General features: G+C 35.3%; 1 protein-coding gene across 2 annotated transcripts in view; it reads right to left on the minus strand.

Annotated features, from left to right (window-relative positions):
- The window catches only part of LOC126966097 (protein trapped in endoderm-1), an 81627-nt gene that overhangs the window by 7123 nt on the left and 55876 nt on the right, over positions 1 to 18628 (minus strand). For both annotated transcript variants that reach the window (XM_050809982.1, XM_050809974.1), the window contains exon 5: positions 11970 to 12072. In XM_050809982.1, coding sequence (XP_050665939.1) covers positions 11970 to 12072 — 103 coding nt within the window. The remainder of the gene's footprint in view (positions 1 to 11969; positions 12073 to 18628) is intronic.

The following is an 18628-nucleotide window of genomic DNA, read 5'->3' on the forward strand; positions in this document are numbered from 1 at the left end:
TACCTATCTATTATGATATTGCAACCCAGTTTCAAGAATTGAACGAGTGCCATAAGAGTAGGTAATGAACAAATGAACGAGGGCCACAGAACAATATTAGCTTCAATTACGGCGAAGTACAATGATCAACATTAACTTGCGCGGCGGAAGTGCGGCTAGGAAATGTTACATAATAATTAATTTGTTACACGTAAGCTATAGGCGATAGCGTTTTTACAATATTGGTAACGTTATATGGTGATCGCAAATGTGAGCCGTGATTATGTCATAAGAAATGTGTCGAAAAATCTATTTAGTAGGTAGCTTAATATGTTTTTATGTACAGATATTGTAGAAACTAGTTTTATGCGAGTAAGGGTCGTAAGAGGGCTCAGTAGTACTTGAAATGACCAGTTTATAGTAACGAACAAATATATATGACAGCGCTTTGAGTTAATGGTAAATTATTGTGTACAAGGTGGTTGGTGCCCGTGACTTCGACTAGTGAGTAATGTGAATTGTAGCCACATATCCAGATTAGGGTATATAAATAAATTTTTAGACAATTCATTAATTTATGAAATAAAATTATAGTAAAATATGTATACTACACAATGAAATCACAGTTTAAAATTGTAAATATTTTACAATGATAATTTGTTTTAATGATATTCGAATTTAATAAGACAAAGTATATATTATCTGCTTTCAGTAATAGGTACATTTGGTAAATTTGCATAAAAATACATTAAAAGTTTCCGATAAGTGAATAGTAATAGTAGATTTGTATAGTCCTTCATTCACTTTTTTTTTTTACTTTTCCTATATTGAAACAGAACCGGCGTGTCTGCTAAAAGATATGAGATGTGCTGTTTTATTTTATGTATAAATGAAAATATACATAATTTTATAAACTACTATGCTTAGTAAGTAGTAATATGTAGTTTAATAATTTTAATTTACTTGAATTTGAAAGTTGATAACATCAACAAACACGATTCAGATAGGTGAAGTGTCCATTACTTTTTTTTTTATGGAATAGGAGGACAAACGAGCGTACGGGTCACCTGGTGTTAAGTGATCACCGCCGCCCACATTCTCTTGCAACACCAGAGGAATCACAAGAGCGTTGCCGGCCTTTTTTGAAAGGTTCCTTTTAAACTAGTATTTCTTTTGGGTCAGCGAAAAAATAATCTTATATATAAAATTCTCGTGTCACAATGTTTTCAACCTTACTCCTCCGAAACGGCTTTACTGATTTTAAACAAATTTTATATGCATATTTAGTACGTCTGAGAATCGGCTACTATATGTTTCATCCCCCTAAATATCCTTATTTTTTTTGGACGTAATTTTATGTTTTTATTTTTTTTACGATACATTAAAAAATACATATAACCATAAATTTTCAACCCTCTACGATCAACCCCTATTTTTGTATCGCGATTTTTATATTATTCTGTTCAATCCACAAATCCGCTATAGGGTTGCAAGATGGCAATGGATCAATACTTACAATAATTGTTGTACGATAAATTTGGCAGGTCTGAGAATCGGTTGCATCTACTTTTTACACCCAATTTTTTTTTTATTACTTTATATTATAGCAATACAACGTTTGCTGGGTTAGTTAGTTAGTTTATATATTTTTACGTATACGATTATATAATCGCTAAAAGTGTATCACATGAGACCACAGCCCGTGACTAGTGCGTTTCCTAATTCAGTACAATTAAACTTGTATCATAAATATGAAAGTGCAATGAACTAATTGTGAACTTCCACGTAATCCTCTTGTAAACTATCTGTCTGTCTGTTTGCAGCGACGATGAATATTAATGTATCGCCCGCGCCGTGGCGTTCGCCCTGCCTCCTTACACTTCAAAGGTTTTCTCAACTATGACTAACGGCCGTTCCCAATATTCAGTCTATCTCTTACTTGAGATAAAAATCGTAACTATCGATAACTTTTCTGTCCCAATAAAGTTATTGGCGGTAACTCACCTTATCCTTACATGCTGTCTGTCCATAACAGTCAACGTAATAGCTTACCAGCGATATAAAGTTTGGAAATTGCGATTCGCGCGTCCCAATATAAGGCGAAAAGAATGACTTATCGGGTATATTGGGAAAGCTTCATATTATTCAAATTCAAATTCAAATATTTTTATTCAAAATAGGATTTATAATCACTTATTGAACGTCAAAATCTACCACCCATTCAAAAGAGACTGCCTCAGACCTGAGAAGAATGGGCGCAAGAAACTCAGCGGGCTTTTTTTTTATATAAAATATGGATTACAATGTAATATCGTACAATAAACATTAATAATTAAAGAGCCTGAGGGTGTTCGCTTTAATCCCAGTCCGTGGTGTCATTAAGAAAATCGTTTATGCTATAATAAATAACCTTTCCCACACAAACGTTTTTTAACGTCTTTTAAATTTCGTAACACATTTGTTTTGTACATTTTCTGGGATCATATTGTAGAAGCATATACATCGCCCAACAAAAGACTTACTAACTCGACCCAACCGAGTAGTAGGCATAACAAGTTTATGTTTGTTCCTCGTGTTAACATTATGAATGTCACAGTTTCTAGAAAATTCCTCAATGTGCTTATGAACATACAAAACATTATGAAAAATGTATTGAGAAGCAACAGTCAAAATGTTTATTTCTTTAAATTTTTCTCTTAATGATTCTTTAGAACCTAGGTTATAAATCGCGCGAATAGCCCTCTTGTGCAGCACAAAAATAGTATTAATATCAGCCGCACTGCCCCATAACAATATACCATAGGACATAATACTATGAAAATAACTAACGTATCTATGTCAGCTAACCGTCTGATTTTCTTAACCGCATATGCTGCAGAACTAAGCCTATTCGCCAATCCTTCAATATGGGGGCCCCACTGCAATTTGGAATCAAGAGTAATGCCAAGAAATATAGCAGATTCCACTGGTTTTACCACCTCTCCATTTAATAAAATATTCGCATCTACATTTTTGACACTTGGCGCGGTGAATTTAATGTATTTGGTTTTATGATTATTTAACAATAAGTTATTGACGCTAAACCAGTACACGATGTCAGATAGAGCATTGTTTACTTCGTCATATAAAACTTGGCTTCGTTTCACTTTGAATATAAGTGAAGTGTCATCCGCAAACAATACCACCTTGTGTTTTTTTTCTACAAGGTTAGGTAGATCATTTATATAAATTAGGAAGAGGAAGGGTCCAAGAATAGACCCTTGTGGTACCCCCATACCGAAAGGAGTCCCAGGAGATCTCCTGCCATTTTACCTCGACCCTCTGAATCCTATTATTTAAATATGAGATCAGAAGATCGAGTGCAGATCCTCTTATACCATAGTGGCATAGCTTCCTGACCAGCGTTGAATGTTGAACACAATCAAAAGCCTTAGATAAATCACAGAAGATACCAAGTGCATTCTGTGATTCCTCTCAGGCCTCAAAAATATTCCTGAGTTCAACACCTGCACCCGTAGTCGAGCGTCCCCTAGTAAAGCCAAATTGTTTTATATGATGTAACTTATAAGTGTTAAAGTGAGTAAGCATTTTTTTATTGACAGCTAATTGCTGACAGTAGAAGGTAGTAATTTATCTCTATCTGTAGATAGTATATTGGTTAAACGCAATACTGTACAGTATTTCACTGTCCAACAACATTATACCTAGATAGTAGCTACGCAATGTGTATAAAATTATTTAATCATCTACCCCTAGAAATTAAAAACTAACCACAGATACGATTTACTGGACTCTTGTTTAAATGATTAATCGATAATTTCTTTTGTAGTGTTATGGATTTGTTAAATTTTAAGCAAACTTTTTGCGTGCCTATTTAAATTAGCCGCATAGAAGACATTACAATAAATTTACGATGTATAATGTATACTGTATTGGAGGCAATTTCATTTCATTTCATATATTAATCCACAAAGTAACAATTAATGTTCTAATCTTTACTTTTGCTTTTTCAAATGATAGTATTGGATACTGAATACTTTCTGATAGTTAAAAAGGAAAATAGCGCTGAAGCTATTGAAAGTTCGATCCTTGCGTTTTAAAGTAATTTCCCTGCCACAGAATTACAACGACACAAACTCTCGCCAGGTCTCAAATCTTATTCGAAATTCATTTTCATCATTAATTTCCATCGGATTTTCTGCATCTCGTAAATATCGTCGCGATAAGTAGTTGTAAGGACTATCGTACATATATTCAATAAAACTTTCGAAAGACATTATAAAAAATTAATGAAATAATATCTTTTGTAGCTAACAATCACTTAAAAACTTCCTCAAGGTAGATGGCGATCAACCTTACATTTAACAGTTGGTTCCTCAACTCAAACTCACCTCCAGTGAGGAAGGTGTTTGAGGTAAGGACAAAAGTGACAACTGTGAATATGAAAACCCCTCAGTGAGGTTGAGTCGAGTCGAGGAAATCATGAGTTTGCGACTTAGAATATGGGTGTAAGAGTCGTCTCGGTATCTCAAGTATGTGCGAAGAGAACGATTGCTAGTCCATGCGTCAACTCGTGAACAGGTGTTGCTTGTCGTGCCGGGTCGACCTGTTATAGTTAATAAATCATTGTATTTGTTGGATGCAATTACTAATAATGACTTAAATGATTATCATGTTCACGAAGCATGCTTGTATATACAATGAATTCAAGCTCTAAAGGTTGATGCATCCAATATACGATAATTTATATTTACACAGTTTATTTTTTATTACTTTTTATGAAATAATTTATATTATTTAGACTCGATTCATATTATATTACATGCAGATTTTATGTCTCATGCCTTTGTCCTCGTTTTCTAAAAAAATACGTAAGTTTTTACTTCATCAAATATTTAAAGTACTCCTTAAGTAGGTACTTGACATTCTTGTGGCGGAGTTCGGTGAGTCAACAACTCCTGAGGATGCCTCGTGTAGAGATGAAAAACGTGTCGAACTTTTTTCAGCAAACTTTTACGTTACAGAATAACGCGATCGTTTACTGCGGTTGGAGTTTTGAGTGTATTCTACATTTGTAGTCTAACAAATGTTACCTGAATTAATACTTAAGATAATTCATAACATTAAGATAATTATGTATATCCCAAAAAAAAAATACTCGAGATTCTTTAAAATGTAATTACAAATCATTGGCTATTTTTTTGTCTATATCTTTCTGTTCAGTTTTATATTTATTTTATTTAGCCGAATATCTAAGAGATCGGACAGCCTGGGACTAGATAATGATTATTTTATAGCAATACCAATGATAGTACAACATTACATATTTTATTAAAAAGAACGTAAAAAAAGAATACTGGGAGAGTTTTTTGTGCAGCTTCTTCTCTCTCAGAGTGCCATTTGTTTCCGAAGCGGTAGTAGTATTAGAAATGACATCAAAAAGGATTCTAAAGGAATCAATAATGAGAAGATAAATACCTTTTATGCCTGTGTCGTATAAATTCTTGGCATCTAAGTCGTGGTCATATGTAGATATAAAGTTGTTTTATAAGGCAAAAATATTAAATTTTTAACTTAAAGCAGATATCTTTGTTAACATTTGTTACATCTTTCCGCTTTCCTAAAATTGACTTTCGACGCGAAGAAAGTATTCTTAGATGTTAATATTAAGCAAATATCTCATCACCATTTACATATTAAAATTTTATTTAATTATTGTGTTCACCAGAGCATTATATTTGAAAGTTAGATGAAGGAAAGTTGTAAGTACAGTTTTAATAATAGGAATAAGACACACAACCGTTATGGTTTTCTCCTAAACATCGATATAAGATTTCCGGGCGATAAGCGGTATTTTATTACCACAGAATATCGCTGATACGTTTCAGTTATGATATTAGACAATTTGGCAAAAGTGCAATGGAGAGGGCTTTGCTCGCAGTTTCTCTTAGAGATATCGAATCAGAAATGAGGAGATAAGTAGGAGATCCAAAGACACCGACATAGCCGTGTAGGCCGTTGCGGCAATACAGTCCTCGAATGGCGACGACATACCGGAATTCGTAGTTTTGGTAGGCCCTCCACAAGATGGTACGGTGATCTAGTCAAGATCACCTACTACATTCCCGGGAGTCTTTAGAAAGGAGAGGAAGTTGCTGAGGTTTCTGGAGGAGTTAGGGGTGGCAGGAGATACAAATATATTTTGTGTAGCGCTGGGTGCACAGATTAGAGAAAGCAATATTTGCCGCAAACTTTGCCTTAATCAATATTCTTCATATTATTAATAATTCATGTTTCCTTATGGCAGACATAATAAATTCGTAAATTTTTTTTAAGCGTTAAACCTTAACGCCTAAGTGAATGTAACTCAAAATTCAAGGCGACAAACTAATATATCTTTACTGCGATTATATTGTGTCACATTGTATTCAAATAAACATTAAATTGAGATTGGTTCTCCGTACGGATATACGACGAAAATGGTAAGGGTGCCAGTCCATTGACACAACATAAGCGAACGGTATTATTATAATACAAGCTGCGACGTACATTCTGTCAACATGCCAATGGGATCATTAAATCGGGATCCTTCAGAATATCACATTTATTATATCGCACTACCATAATTGTTAATTTCAAGAACAAAAACTTAATTTACTATATAATAACTATCCGACAGTAGAAGAATTTTAAAGTTTATATCCTAGATTACGTCTACATATTCATATGCATTAGTGAATGCATATGCTATTATTAACTGACTTCAAAAAGGAGGTGGTTCTCAATTCGATCAGTTTTTTTATGTTTGTACACCGATTACGCTCCGATTTATGACCCGATTTACATAATTCTTCTTTAGTTCGATGTGGAATAGAATCCATTTGGTCCAATAAAATCTTTACATAGTTTTTATTTTATGAAAATTTTTGTTTACGTGGATGATGTAATTGTTTTTGTGTACGATTTTTAGTAGTTTTTATTCAGGTTGATTATAAATTATTATTATTAACTCACACAAAAAATTACAAAAAAACTACGTTTTCGTTTAAAAAATCGACTTCAAAAACTGAAAAGTATAAAATAACTTAAATTAAAAGATAAAAATTTAATTTAATACACTTCTTAATAAATGCAAACTTTTACCCTTAATATTAATAAAATAATATTATTTATACGTGCTATATACAAATTATACTTTTCAGTTCGTGAAGTCGGTTTTTTTAAACAATAGCATCAAAAATAAAAAAATTGCAACAATTACAAATAAGACTTGCTGGGTGAAAATTAATCATCGAACGGGATCGAAATGAAATTGTAGAAAGAGAAAAAAATAAAATTTTTCTATTTACCCGTAGAAGTTAAATAGAATACTTCCGCATAAAGCGGCTTTCATCAACTGCATCAATGTTCACGTTATTTCCACGCTAATTCTGTTAATTGAGAATAGTAAAGATGTGTCATACTCACTTTACATAATACAGGGTGGCCGAGAAGTTGAAGTCCAAAGGTAAAATTTGAAAGCCTCATGGTGATGAGTATCCGAATCACCCCTATGTATGTCCTACGATTTTGCGTAGTTTAGGAGATAATAATTTTTTCCCCCTTTTATCCGCTTTTTTCACCTAATTCAAATTCAAATTCAAATATTTTTATTCAAAATAGGATTTATAATCACTTATTGAACGTCAAAATCTACCACCCATTCAAAAGAGACTGCCTCAGACCTGAGAAGAATGGGCGCAAGAAACTCAGCGGGCTTTTTTTTTATATAAAATATGAATTACAATGTAATATCGTACAATAAACATTAATAATTAAAGAGCCTGAGGGTATTCGATTTAATCCCAGTCCGTGGTGTCATTAAGAAAATCGTTTATGCTATAATAACCTTTCCCACACAAACGTTTTTTAACAATTCTTTTAAATTTCGTAACACATTTGTTTTGTACATTTTCTGGGATCATATTGTAGAAGCATATACATCGCCCAACAAAAGACTTATTAACTCGACCCAACCGAGTAGTAGGCATAACAAGTTTATGTTTGTTCTTCGTGTTAACATTATGAATGTCACAGTTTCTAGAAAATTCCTCAATGTGCTTATGAACATACAAAACATTATGAAAAATGTATTGAGAAGCAACAGTCAAAATGTTTATTTCTTTAAATTTTTCTCTTAATGATTCTTTAGGACCTAGGTTATAAATCGCGCGAATAGCCCTCTTCTGCAGCACAAAGATAGTATTAATATCGGCCGCACTGCCCCATAACAATATACCATAGGACATAATACTATGAAAATAACTAAAGTATACTAATCTCGTCGATCTATGTCAGTTAACCGTCTGATTTTCTTAACCGCATATGCTGCAGAACTAAGCATATTCGCCAATCCTTCAATATCCCCCATATTGAATCCCCCACTGCAATTTGGAATCAAGAGTAATGCCAAGAAATATAGCAGATTCCACTGCTTTTACCACCTCTCCATTTAATAAAATATTCGCATCTACATTTTTGACATTTGGCGCGGTGAATTTAATATATTTGGTTTTATGATTATTTAACAATAAGTTATTGGCGCTAAACCAGTACACGTAGTGAGATAGAGCATTGTTTACTTCGTCATATAAAACTTGGCTTCGTTTCACTTTGAATATAAGTGAAGTGTCATCCGCAAACAATACCACCTTGTGTTTTTTTTCTACAAGGTATTGTAGTTTAGGACAGGACAGTTTAATTGTGGTTTAGGACTTTTTTCTAATTTTTTTGTACACTTTTAGTTAATTTTATTGTTGATAATTATTAACTATAGTTGCAATAACCACATAAGAAACTATGAATAGTTTAGACACTGCGGAACTAGTTTAGAATTGAGTCGTAAGTTGAAGCTCCAGCTAAATTCATGAAAAAATTCAAGGTATAAAAAAAAATGGGGAGCCTATGGCTTCTAACTATTTTGAAAAACTTCCCAGAACATTGGCCAATAAAATGAGCCAAATTCAAATTTTAGCTTTGGACGTCAAATTCTCGGCCACCCAGTATATATTTTTTTAATATTTTAAGAATTTCAAACATTCACAATATCGCTAATCCAGAAATGGCTGTGCTGTGTTTTTTTGCGAACACATATTATTCAGGAGTTTGTATACAACCTATGAAAAAAGTTCTACAATAACTTTTATTCTTTCAATAGAAAAATGTCTTTGGTTGTTTTGTTGTAATGGCACCGAACAAATAGTTGAAAAATATATTTATCAGATTTAGTATGTCGCAATTTTGTAAGTTTGAATATTTTACACAAACACTTATGGATGAAAAAGCTACTGCGCGGTGGGTGTCCAAATGCTTATCGATTCATAAAACAAATGAGACACACGGTGAGGTGCTAGGGTGAGGCAAAATAGCAAAATATGTTTTATTCCATTAAGATAAATCGCCCCGTCGCTACCATGGCTGAAATACATTATGCCTGCATCATAATACTTGATATGATATCGTTTTCAAAAATGATTTTAATGAAGATGCAAGCTGTAAGTACCGCATTGGCCGTAAGTACGCGGTTCGCACCAGTGGAGCGCCGGCTTTATGTTAGGATGCGATAAATTAACAATAGCCTTTGTAGCGGATACCAGCGAACACCGTTTAACATTTTAATGTAAGCGTTCTCTATGTCAACATTGTAATTTGAAATTATATTATTATAGTCGAACCAAGAAGTTATCCTACCAAACACATAGAATATAGAATAGACGACCTGACAGCTCGATAAATCGTGACCAATTTTGATTTGTCGATGTGTACGTTAGCTAGTGTTTTAATATTAAAAATAGTAAGGAGCATATGCCAAGCGTGGCTGACTGTTTACGACGTGTCAATAAAAATCGGTTACAGTAACAATAGATTTGCTTTCCTTTTCTATCATGCTGTATCTCCGCTATAGATTGCTGTAATGTTGATTGGGTCTCATCCAAAAACTGAACTTAAGGCCATTGTATATGCTAACAAGAGGTTTTCTCCATGTAACTGATCTTTATTGATTGAATATAAATGAACAAAAAAAATATATGTTATTTATTGGACATTTTAGTTTGAACGTTTGAAATAATTCTTATAACGTCATAAACAGATGAAAAAAAATCTCAAAGTGAAGTCTTTTTTTTTGTTTGAATTTTTGTAACTAGTTCTAAACGGCATTGAATTTCAGTATTTTTCTTTCGCATAAATTTTTGACCAGATTTTTTTCACAAACTGTACGATTGGCGACACAATATAATGACTTATTTGGTTAAAAATAGCTATTCCTTGTTGTAAGTCGGACTATCGGACGGAGAGGTCATGCTACATGTTGTAATTATATGGCGCACTAATTCGCGCATCCCGCCTTAGTGACGCTTGTTTTATTTTAGTATAAGTCCAATAATTTATAAGTCCAAAATTTTATATACTGTCCAATAATGTAATTAAAGGCTATTATTTTACATACAGTGGGAGGCTCCTCACAGGATGCCAGCTAGATTCTTGCTATCACATCGGTGCCTATTTCTGCCGAGAAGCAGTAATGTGCAAATTATTGTGTTTCGGTCTGAAGGGCGCCGTAGCTAGTGAAATTACTGTGCAAATGAGACTAAGCATCGTGTGCCGGCACGTTGGGTGTTGTAAGGAGCTTGGTCGGTGGTGATGAATTACCATCAGGTGGCATATATTCAAACTACTTTATTATATCAGTATTCCATACTGAAGAGTAAACACCATTACTTATCCTCCTCGTTTTGAAAAGTCTTATCAAAGATCTTCCGAACGGCACGAGAATCTAAAAAGACGTATTGGTCAATGATGAGTTATGAATTGGATATATTAATACTTAAAGAAACGAAACATGGTTTTGTGATGCATGGTCGATGTACTTGAACGCAATTGAAGAAAATTACTTTTGAAAAGGCTTACAGTGATAGAGTGACACGGAAAAGTGTAAGTAACTGAAGCGTAAGGAGGCTAAAATCTACATTGGGTTGATGAAGAAAATAAACATTGGAAAGAATCTGCTAATTATCTGTTCAAGATTAACGCTAGAATCTGCCGAGCAAAATACGATAATCAGCGACGAAACTCTGGTAAACGTCAGGTTTCAAAGCTTGGAACACTGACGCAAGGTGGCAGTCTTATTAGTTTTTACACAATACGTTATGGGAATCGGGTGTACTATATCCCCATTTATTGAGAACGGTGTGCTTACATTGTTTTTAAGCACACTTTTGCCATTCCACAGTCAGGCGAAACACAAACAACTATGTAGATGTATGTAGATTGTAGTATGTAGATTTCAAAACCTAGTACTGTCAGACTAGACTAGGTTCTACGACTAGTTAGATCTACAGTGCTTACCTTGCTAGAAAAACCAATGCACGACACTGCCATTTAAGGGAGTTGGTTTGTAAGGAAACAGACACTGCTCTTTAGGACATGTATAAATAAAATAACTGTCTGTAAAATAAATGTTTCTGTCATGTTTGGGGGATTGGTAGGCCCCGACAAGAGAGCAGTGTCAGAGCAGCGCAGGACCGATCGTCGTGGAAATCTTTGGGGGAGGTCTTTGTCCCGCAGTGGACGCCTTCCGGCTGATTATGATGATGATATTTGTTCGAAAGTAAGCAATAGCGGCTGGTAATGAGAGCGACTCAAGGTTTCGTGAAACCTATATATATTATTTAAGAGATTGTTCAAAATATAAACTAAAGTGCAGTGTGTTGTTTCCTTACAAACCAACTTAGTTAAATGGGGATATAGTACACCCGATCCCCATAACGGTTTGGAGAGTGTGCTTCAAGAATTTAATACCTGTCTCCCTATTTCACCATTCAATGATGAAACTAGGAAAGGGCTATCACCCTTAGGTATGTCGTTTATATCCCTTTATAAGTATGAAACATTTTGCTTCTTCTCTGATAATGCAAACAGCTGAGCTGTGGAATAATAGTAATAAAGCTCACCATGAGACCGAAGGAGACCAGCCATATTGCCAGCAGCTGCACCCAGATCTTGGTGGTGGTGTAGATTTGGGAGTACATGTCGTAGTACGCGATCAGCGTGTACCTGGAAAGTAACCATTCAAAATTACTACTCCCACCAAACTCACCATGAACGTGTGGCGCTTGGCATTACCATCAGTTGACACCACAGACATTATAACACAGTAAGCTCTTAATACCTATTCGGAAAACAAGCAATTCAGTCAACCAATTGAGGTGAGCTTCTCATTTGTCACGTAATAATACTCACAACATATGGTAAACAATCGCTAGAGCCTATTGTGGATTTGTATAAGACATGTGTTCCTAGTGTGGTACCTGAAAGAAATCGAAATTAGAGGTTTTTTTGCAGCCAGAAGACGTCCACTGCTAGACAAAGACCTCCCCCAAAGATCGCCATGACGATCGGTCCTGCGCTCGCATCCTACGTGTTCCGGAGATCTTGACCAGATCGTTGATCCATCTCGTGGGGGGCCTACCAACACTACGTCTTCCGGTACGTGGTCGCCACTTGAGGAATTTACTGCCCCAACGGCCATCTGTCCGTCGAGCTATGTGCCCCGCCCACTGCCACTGTTTCGCAACCAACTGCGCTATGTCAGTGACGTTTAGACGTATACGGGGTTTAAAGTCGATGGTGAAACGTTTGCTCATTTCTTCTACAATAACTTCAGAAATGTTAGCACAAAATATCTCAAAGTATATGTAGTTTGATATTATTAGCTTATTTGAATCATTAAGATTTATGTAAGTGACGAAAGAGTTTTTACTAAAAATTTTTATTAAAAGTTTCCCATATTATAGATCTCCTCTACTCGAGAGCACTCCTCTAGTTGCTAAGGCCTGTATCCGCATACTCGGCGTCGAAATATCGAGCGACGCGACGTTCGGTTCCGTGGTCACATGGAAGAGAATACCTGGTTGGCCTGAACTGAACGGGCCTCTAAAAATCTTGGCGTAGTTATTAACGCGAAACCGAAATACAAGCCACCTCCTGCAACAGATTCAACAAGGCGCAGATGCGGCCTAACTTAGGGTACTGTTCTCGCCTCTAGTCGGGCGCTCACCAGTACCAGCTTCTTCCATTTGACCGCATACTAAGATCAAGTCGTCTCCGATGGGCTTGATTATTTTGCGTTGCGTCGAAACGTCGGATCTCTCTGCATCTTCTACTGCATTTATTACGGGGAGTGTTCAGAGGAGTCGTTAGGGTTAATACTAGCAGTCGAATTCCACCTTCGCATCATGATGACGTCTGCATTTTACAACCGCGCGTTTTATAAGAAATTTCTTGCCTCGCACAGCCACATTGTGGTATCAATTACCGGCTGCGGTTTTCCCGAACCGATATGCTTCTCACCGCTACCCATCAAGTGAGCATCTTGCCCATTTGCCCTCTCAAACATAAAGAAATATGGGTATTACATACGGAGATCAAATCAACCACCCTTTTCTCGAAAGGTATAATGAACTCCAGTCCACCAATGGGATGGTCACCATTTCCAGTGACAAAGAGAGTTAACAAAATTCATGTACAGATATATTATTTTGTCACTAGTAGCGCAGCGACACAGAGTGATTCTCAAATCACTCCGGTTCCCGATAGCACTTATCTATAGCATTTAAAAAGCACTCAAGTCCCGTGGGAATGTGTCGCAGTCATGTTTGATGGCGATAAGATAACCGTAATAAGGTATGAGCGACTACATCCATACTTCCATGAGTTGGCACGTGTCGGAGCGTTTGTATCACGTGAAATTAAGATCTGTATAATTTTTTGGGCGTATAGTACGTCTCCCTTTAGCTATAATACTTTCTATACACCATTTATACCAGTGGGAGGTTTCGTTGCACCGGATGCTGGCAAGGAGAGTTCCACCGTTTTTCGCCGTGGAGCAGTAACATGCTTTTTGTTTTTCGATTTGAAGGAAGGAGCTTAGTGAAATTACTGGGCTAATGAGACTTAACATCTTGTCTCAAAGTGATGAACGGAACTGTGATACCGCTCAGAATATTGGGTTCAATCAACCAATCAATCCTGCTCGGCACTGTATTGTAATCTACGGTGTACCATCAGGTACTTGCGTATCTTGTCACTTTTTCTCATAAAATAAACTTGAACTCTCACAGATATGATTCAGGAACAGAGTTCAAATATATTTGAGGGAATGGCTGGAATGGAATGACACGCAAAAACTAGCTGAAACGTACTCTCTAAATCAGGTCAGGTTTTAAGAAAGAAGAAAATGATAAATTGCCGTTAAATTAAATACATGCGTTACAAGTTTAATTTAAATAATCCTAGAAGTGAGGGATATATATAGACGTCCTGTATAGCCGAGTGGTTAGCGATCCTACCTACTAAGCTAGAGGTCCGGGTTCGAATCCCAGTAGGTGCAAGCATTTATATGATGAATATGGATGTTTGTTTCCGAGGCATAGATGTTTAAATGTATTTATGTATGTTTATATTTATGTTTAAGTAAATATATTGTATTAAATATATCGTTGTCTTACAACCCATAACACAGACTACATATGCTTAATTTGGGGCAAGATAATTTGTGTAAAAAGTGTGTCAATATTATTATTGTGTCAATATTATATAACTTCAAAAAAAAAATGTTTCAATTTTAAGTTAAGGCAATATATTAAACATGCTTATAAAGAAGTCTACATAGAGCAGTGGTCGGTCGTCGGTGACACATGGCTTTCTTTTTTTTTAATAAATAATTAAACAAATTTACTGTAATAATATTACCATGCCTATATACAATATTATTATTTTTTTGATTACCTATCATTAAAAATATTAAATAGGATAAGAATTTAGCATTTTTAACACATAATTGTATGGAAATCACTATCCATAATTGGTTTCGCATTCATGTAGTCTTCATTCATTATTCTGAATACAGAGGCATAAAAATTACTTACAACAAATTAATATACAACGTAAAATATATAAATACTAGCTGACCCGACAGACGTTGTTCTGTGCATAGTAAATAAAATGCTGTTTTTTTATGAATTTTCATAACACCAAGAATTATTTTGTAGAATAAGCTCCCTGTCAATGACATAATATAGAACGTCATTGCTCCCTCTTGTTAACTATAATGAAATTGTTTCACAGCAGAACTGTCAAACCGTGCGTCAATAAATTCTCTCATAGAAAATATGTCCATACAAAAGAAATATTGGAAATAAATATAATTATCGGTCCCAAATCGAAATAAAAACTATCCTATCTCTCAAGTTGGACTGAACTGCACTCCATGAAGTGATCCCCATTTAAATCCGTTCCATTAGTTTAGGAGTCCATCGCGAACAAACAACGTGTCATGTAATTTATATATATTAAGATATATATTAACATATTAAAATAGTCGACGGCAAATGCAACCTGCTGTCGGTCGGGGGCGCGCTGATACCGCGAAGGGCTGGAAGTACAACAGAGCGCTCCTTGTGCCACGGCTACTGACCCGACCTCATCAATACACATATTTTTACATGTATCTGCATGCAAGATACAGACGGAAAGCGGAAAATTACATACACATAATTTAATAACTAAAAGTGTCGGCGTGTTTACAGGCTTATGCCATCATGTGTTGAAATTGCTTCATGAAAATTGTTTATAAGTTTCTTTTAAATTAATTATATTTAGTTGATTTAATAATAATTGTAATTTAGATTTAGATTAAATTTCTCAGGTATTTATTATTCATTATATATGTGTTATCCGTTGGAAAGATCGGACTTCCCTGATACAGGAACTTCTGCGAATTTAAGTCTTTTTAAGACACACCATTTATTTTCTTGTATGGAGTACAAGGATAAATAATTTTAAGGGTCACTGAATTACAGATCGTTCCAAAACTAAAGCAGTTTTAAGATCCCCTATTTATCAAGGTACCTGAAAATGCTGCTAAATGAAGTTCGTATCATAACTTGGTTGTGCATGAATAAAAAGCGTTTTTGATACAAGTTGGTGAGCATTGCCTACATTTCCGGTTTTAAAAATGAAGCCAGAAATCTGGCCGTGACTTTGTACAGACTTGATTTTAAGATCTAGCCTATCTTCATTCCTTTATCACAGAATATCTTGATACTACTGCTTTGTCGAAATCTATTGGGGGCAGATAAGCTGCGGAAAAGTACAACACAGACACAGAGCTAGTTTCACATATTATTTTAATACTAGCTTTTACCCGCGACTTCGTGCGAGTGCAATAGTTACTTTGGACATCAATTTTATTATTTAATATACTCTCTTTTGGCGAGATTTTGGCGAGACAACACGTCCTTAGGATGCCTCGTGTAGAGGCGAAACGCGTCTCGAATTGTTTTAAAAACAAATATTGGCGGAATTAACACTAAAGAAAACTTAAATTATTTGTATAATTATGGATTTCCGCGAAGTAACGCCTAATTCAATAAATTTTCTATACTCTCTTTTTTATTTTTTTTTATAAGCTACCAACTATAGAAATGTCATCCCCCTTTTTCACACACACAGGTCTAAATTTTAAAAACGCTAAAACAAATATTTATAAGTTTCATGCTGTTTTCTTCGATAGTGACGAACTTTCATACAAGCTTCTACCCCCTATTTCAACCCAGCCAAGCCTATTCTTCGCAATAAGGCCTATGTACTTTCCCAAGCTCTTGTCTATCTATGATATAAATTTCATCAGAATCGGTTTAGTGGTGTAGGCGTGAAAGCGTAACAAACAAACTTATATTCACATTAATAATATTAGTAGGGACTAGGGATAGTCTTATGTTCACCCGCTCTCCGCTTATAGCGTGCGGAAAAAACAGAACAGTGTGTCTTTTAAAATATATTTCAGCTGAACAAATTGAAGAGCGTTGTAAATCGATCTCTCCGACACATTCGTGAGTCATACCATATAATATGCTTTCTATTTTTATTGTACGTGAGTTCTCTAATGACGAGTATCGCGTGAGTAAATATACATACAATCACGCCTATCAACCAGAGGAGTCGCCATAAATCTATAGTTTAGCACAATACTTGTTTGCTATCCTCACCCACTCATTTCAACATGACCAGATGTATCAACGTTCAACCAAGTAAAGCTACTGATTTTTATTATCTAAGGCATGAAGTTCTTTGTCGCTACATTAAATATGAATGCTATTTACAAAATAGAATAAGAAATCTTAAATATAACACCTAAGTGTTATTCCTAAGTCGCAAATTAAATTCCTGTAAGTCATTTAACTTGCCTGTAATTTATGGAAAAACTTTTAATTGTACCTAACATTTTCCACACGAAATTCCATTGGCCATGTAAAACTTAAGACAAACTTATAAATTTGCAATACAATTGACCTAAGTAAAAACAGCACTGTATTTAATGAAAATGAAACTAAACTCTGCGCCAAAATGAAAAACAGTTGTGCCAATCTAAAAAAAATTCAATTCAAAAATTCTAAGTGGCATTACAACTGCGCTCGTCACCTTCAGACAAGATGTTAAGTCTCGTTTGCCCTGTAATTTCACTAGCTACGGCGCCTTTCAGACCGAAACACAATAATGCTTAGACTTTACTGCTTCACGGCAGAAATAGGCGCCGTTTTGGTACCCATAATCTGGCCGGCATCCTGTGCAAAGGTGCCTCCCACTGGTAAAACTTGGTTACCTCTCTCGCACAAGATCGCCATAGTTTTAATTCAGAATAAGAAGTATTTTTAATTTATTACAAACATAATACAATTTTATTTTCAAAACTACACTAGCCTTCAAAAGTAAGTATCACACTTTTAAAATTGGGATAACGTTTTAAGTTCACAAGATATACTTTTGAAATAAAAAGGACTCCAAAGAGAATTTAATTTTGTACATAAAAACATTATAATCGGTAATCTTCTTTTAAGAATTGGCTGAAAAAAAACTTCAAAAACAAAACCATTCCTTTTTCAAAGTGGACGTTTCCGAATTACAATTTTACCATTCACATTTTTCTTTCTGTTTTAAATTTTTTTCAAGATCGATGGGTCTTGTTTTAAAAATTTATGCTAAAAAGCACATAACATTTATTTATCATGACTCTTTCAGTTGAAGAATGTGCTAGGATCATGGCTTTTCTGGAACTAGGCATCAGTATGAGTCGCACTGCAAGAATGGTGGGTGTGACGGTACGAACGGTCCAGAAGGTAAAGCGAAGGTACTAAGATACTGGACACCATCTGAGGAGACCTTGTAATGGCAGACCCAGGTGTACCAGTGCCCGAGAAGATCGTTATATTATTTCTACTGTGTTAAGAAATCGCCAACAAAATGCAGTTGAAGTCCAGCAACAGCTATTTCAGACCCGGAGGGACTACATTAGTACAGTGAGAAGAAGACTTGCTGAAGCAAATTTGAAACCCCGAAGACCAGCGAGTGGCCCAAAACTCGAGAGACAGCATCGAGTAGCGAGACTGCGATACGCCCGTGAACACATGCAGTGGGATGAAGAAGAATGGTCAAGAATTTTGTTTGCAGATGAGTCTCGATTCTCCCTTTACACTTCTGATGGAAGGCGAAGTGTTTACAGGCGACCTGGTGAGCGATACCTTCAAGCCTGCATCTCAGAAAGAGTCCAATA

This window comes from Leptidea sinapis, chromosome 1 (assembly GCF_905404315.1).
Source record: "Leptidea sinapis chromosome 1, ilLepSina1.1, whole genome shotgun sequence".
NCBI lineage: Eukaryota > Metazoa > Arthropoda > Insecta > Lepidoptera > Pieridae > Leptidea > Leptidea sinapis.